General features: G+C 42.7%; 1 protein-coding gene across 2 annotated transcripts; it reads left to right on the top strand.

Annotated features, from left to right (window-relative positions):
* The first annotated feature begins 307 nt into the window (after window positions 1-307).
* LOC115184184 (interferon gamma 1-like) lies at window positions 308-3,361 on the top strand. 2 transcript variants are annotated; one of them, XM_029745207.1, is made up of 4 exons: window positions 308-684; window positions 1,869-1,925; window positions 2,063-2,266; window positions 2,785-3,361. In XM_029745207.1, the coding sequence occupies exons 1-4, from the start codon at window positions 556-558 to the stop codon at window positions 2,920-2,922; spliced, it is 528 nt and encodes a 175-aa protein (XP_029601067.1). In that variant the 5' UTR covers window positions 308-555; the 3' UTR covers window positions 2,923-3,361. The 2 variants fall into 2 exon arrangements, with proteins under 2 accessions (XP_029601067.1, XP_029601066.1); XM_029745206.1 differs by having other exon boundaries at window positions 1,866-1,925.
* The last annotated feature ends 225 nt before the right edge of the window (window positions 3,362-3,586 follow it).

The following is a 3,586-nucleotide window of genomic DNA, read 5'->3' as shown; positions in this document are numbered from 1 at the left end:
CAGACAGGGCTCTGTCCTCTAGCAACACAGAAGTCAACAGACAGGGCTCTGTCCTCTGGCAACACAGAAGTCAACAGACAGGGCTCTGTTCTCTAGCAACACAGAAGTCAACAGACAGGGCTCTGTCCTCTAGCAACACAGAAGTCAACAGACATGTATACCAACCTGAACTTTATTGCATCACCAAAGAACTTCCCCAGAATGTGTCTAACTACCTGTTTCCTAGGGATTCCAACCCAAGACCCCATGCTCTGCTGCAAAAAACAAGGTGTTCAGTGGCCGTGTGTTGGTGTGTGATTTAAAGGAAACTTCGCTCAGTCAGAGAACCCACAACCTCACACCTCTATCGTTTCTGCCTCTGCCTCAACTATATAAATACTTGTCTGTCTTAGCCTCAGCATCAGTCAGACAGACACAGAAGAACAAGACTTGAGTAGTGTCAGATACAAAGCGGTCTCGTTAAGTCAACTCAAGTCAAGGCCTTTGACTGAAGTTACCGTACACCGATTGAGGACTATTGAGCTTTGAGGGAACTTCAGCGTGAGGTTGAGGGCCATGGATGTGTTATCAAGGGCTGTGATGTGTTTCTGCTTGATGGGCTGGATGACTTTAGGATGGAGTAATGCTGCTCAGTACACATCAATTAACATGAAGAGCAACATAGACAAACTGAAGGTCCACTATGTAAGTATCATACACATTATTAACTGGGGAAACAGGGGTTTAGACAGACAGACAGACAGACAGACAGACAGACAGACAGACAGACAGACAGACAGACAGACAGACAGACAGACAGACAGACAGACAGACAGACAGACAGACAGACAGACAGACAGACAGACAGACAGACAGACAGACAGACAGACAGACAGACAGACAGATAGATAGATAGATAGATAGATAGATAGATAGATAGATAGATAGATAGATAGATAGATAGATAGATAGATAGATAGATAGATAGATAGATAGATAGATAGATAGATAGATAGATAGATAGATTGGCCTCTACTGACTGTGTTTGCATTAGCAAACTTTAGACTCCTCCTTCCTAATGGGAGGCCAACAGTAGGACAGAACAGGGAGACCTCCGTCCTAATGGGAGGCCAACAGTAGGACAGAACAGGGAGACCTCCTTCCTAATGGGAGACCAACAGTAGAACAGAACAGGGAGACCTCCTTCCTAATGGGAGGCCAACAGTAGGACAGAACAGGGAGACCTCCGTCCTAATGGGAGGCCAACAGTAGGACAGAACAGGGAGACCTCCTTCCTAATGGGAGGCCAACAGTAGAACAGAACAGGGAGACCTCCTTCCTAATGGGAGGCCAACAGTAGAACAGAACAGGGAGACCTCCTTCCTAATGGGAGGCCAACAGTAGGACAGAACAGGGAGACCTCCGTCCTAATGGGAGGCCAACAGTAGAACAGAACAGGGAGAACATTGGATGTTGATGAGTTAGAGATAAAATGTTTGACTAAAACCAAGAGAAGTTCCACACTTCCTGCCCAAGCAGGAAAGACTTGTCAGTGAGACTGAAATGAATCTGAAAATGATGACATCATCATAACAGTGCATTTCCAGGTAGGCCCATAGACACCAGACCTGGCTCAAACACTTCCATCTGAGGTGAGCTTTAGCTTAGATGTAGTTTGGAGTTTGCACGTTTGGGACTACTCCATTGTTGCCATTGTACCTGACAAACTAAATTATGTATTTTAAGTTATTTGACATATTTAGCCCAGGTCTGACAGTCACTATACTTGTGATTAGGGGTAGAAGAGTCCACTATATGCAATACACTGTGACAAGTTGAAGGAGAAAAGCAACACCACTGATTGTCATCATGTCTTACTCTTTCAGAAGATCTCCAAGGACCAGCTGTTCAACGGAAAACCTGTTTTCCCCAAGGACACGTTTGAGGTAAGATATATAGTTACATTGTTATCCCTTTCAGGCTAATATCACCAATGTGGAACTACTGCTTACCCTCGGGCTAGGCTGGAGACAAAACTACGTTTAAAGATATTAAAAATATTCTCCTTCCTTCCCTCCATCAGGACAGTGAGCGGAGGGTGTTAATGAGTGTGGTTCTGGACGTGTATCGGAGTATCTTCAGCCAGATGCTGAACCAGACGGTGGACCAGGAAGTGATTGAGAGTCTGAAATATGTCAAGGGGAAAATTCAGGATCTCCAGAAACACTACTTCCTGAAGAGGATACCTGAGCTGAGGACACACCTGCAGAACCTGTGGGCCATCAAGGTGAGCTTCCCTCCATGAAGTAGAACACAGATCTGGTATAGTCGACTTTCACATGGTCATCGCTTAATATGTTAGCAGATGAAGACACATAGCAATGACATGTACTTCTGCATATTAAAAAAAAAAAATGAAATTAAGGATATGTCAATTAGAATGAAACATCCCATGGACTACGCAACATTTAAATCAGCAGCTTTCTGCATTAATAATTATCTTGCACTGTGCTACCATCATCATGACTGTAGTATAGTCTACTGTATAGACACCATCATTATGACTGTAGTATAGTCTACTGTATAGACACCACCATCATGACTGTAGTATAGTCTACTGTATAGACACCATCATCATGACTGTAGTATAGTCTACTGTATAGACACCATCATCATGACTGTAGTATAGTCTACTGTATAGACACCATCATCATGACTGTAGTATAGTCTACTGTATAGACACCGTCATCATGACACCTGATGAACTAATTACCTGATAGTTAATGCCTGTATCTTCTGTCTCAGACCAGTAACACCACAGTCCAGGGGAAGGCTCTGTCCGAGTTCATTACCATCTACGAGAAAGCCTCCAAACTGGCCCATAAGAAGGACAACCGCAGGAAGAGACGGCAAGCCCAGAGGCTCAAATCACACATCATGTAGATGACCAACCGTGTCTACTGCGAAGGCTAGGTGTAGGGTGAAGTTACACCTGGAAGCTGATCTTGGGTCAGTTTAGCATTTCCCCCTCTAACGGTGAAGGTTAGGATTGTGGGAGGGGGAGCTGATTCTAGATCTGTATGTACATAGGGGAAACTTCCCTCCGGAGCCACAGTGGAGATACATGTTACCTTTATACAAAATGCCTCAACTGGCCATCTATTTATAAAATGTATTTATTTAATCTATGAAATCATGCACAATACTCAATGGTATATTATCATTGTTAAGAGTATCTATTTTTCTTGAATCAATACATTTTGTTAATTTATATTTATTATTCATTATCTAGAAAATGTTTTTTTTTATAAATAGTTATTTATTGCAGATTATGCAGGATCTGTAAAATCTATGACTGAATAAATGGACACTGAGGAAACAATTCTGATGACTGATGTTATCTATCTACACACACACACACACACACACACACACACACACACACACACACACACACACACACACACACACACACACACACACACACACACACACACACACATACACATACACACACACACACACACAAATCTATGTATGGTGCTGTATGGAAATATCACACATTGGCGGACTGACTTTTATAATTGTTCTTGTATTGAAACCAAAA

This window comes from Salmo trutta, unplaced genomic scaffold (assembly GCF_901001165.1).
Source record: "Salmo trutta unplaced genomic scaffold, fSalTru1.1, whole genome shotgun sequence".
Classification (NCBI taxonomy): domain Eukaryota; kingdom Metazoa; phylum Chordata; class Actinopteri; order Salmoniformes; family Salmonidae; genus Salmo; species Salmo trutta.
The sequence above is the reverse complement of the archived record's forward strand: the minus strand, read 5'-3'. Positions and strand labels throughout refer to the sequence as shown.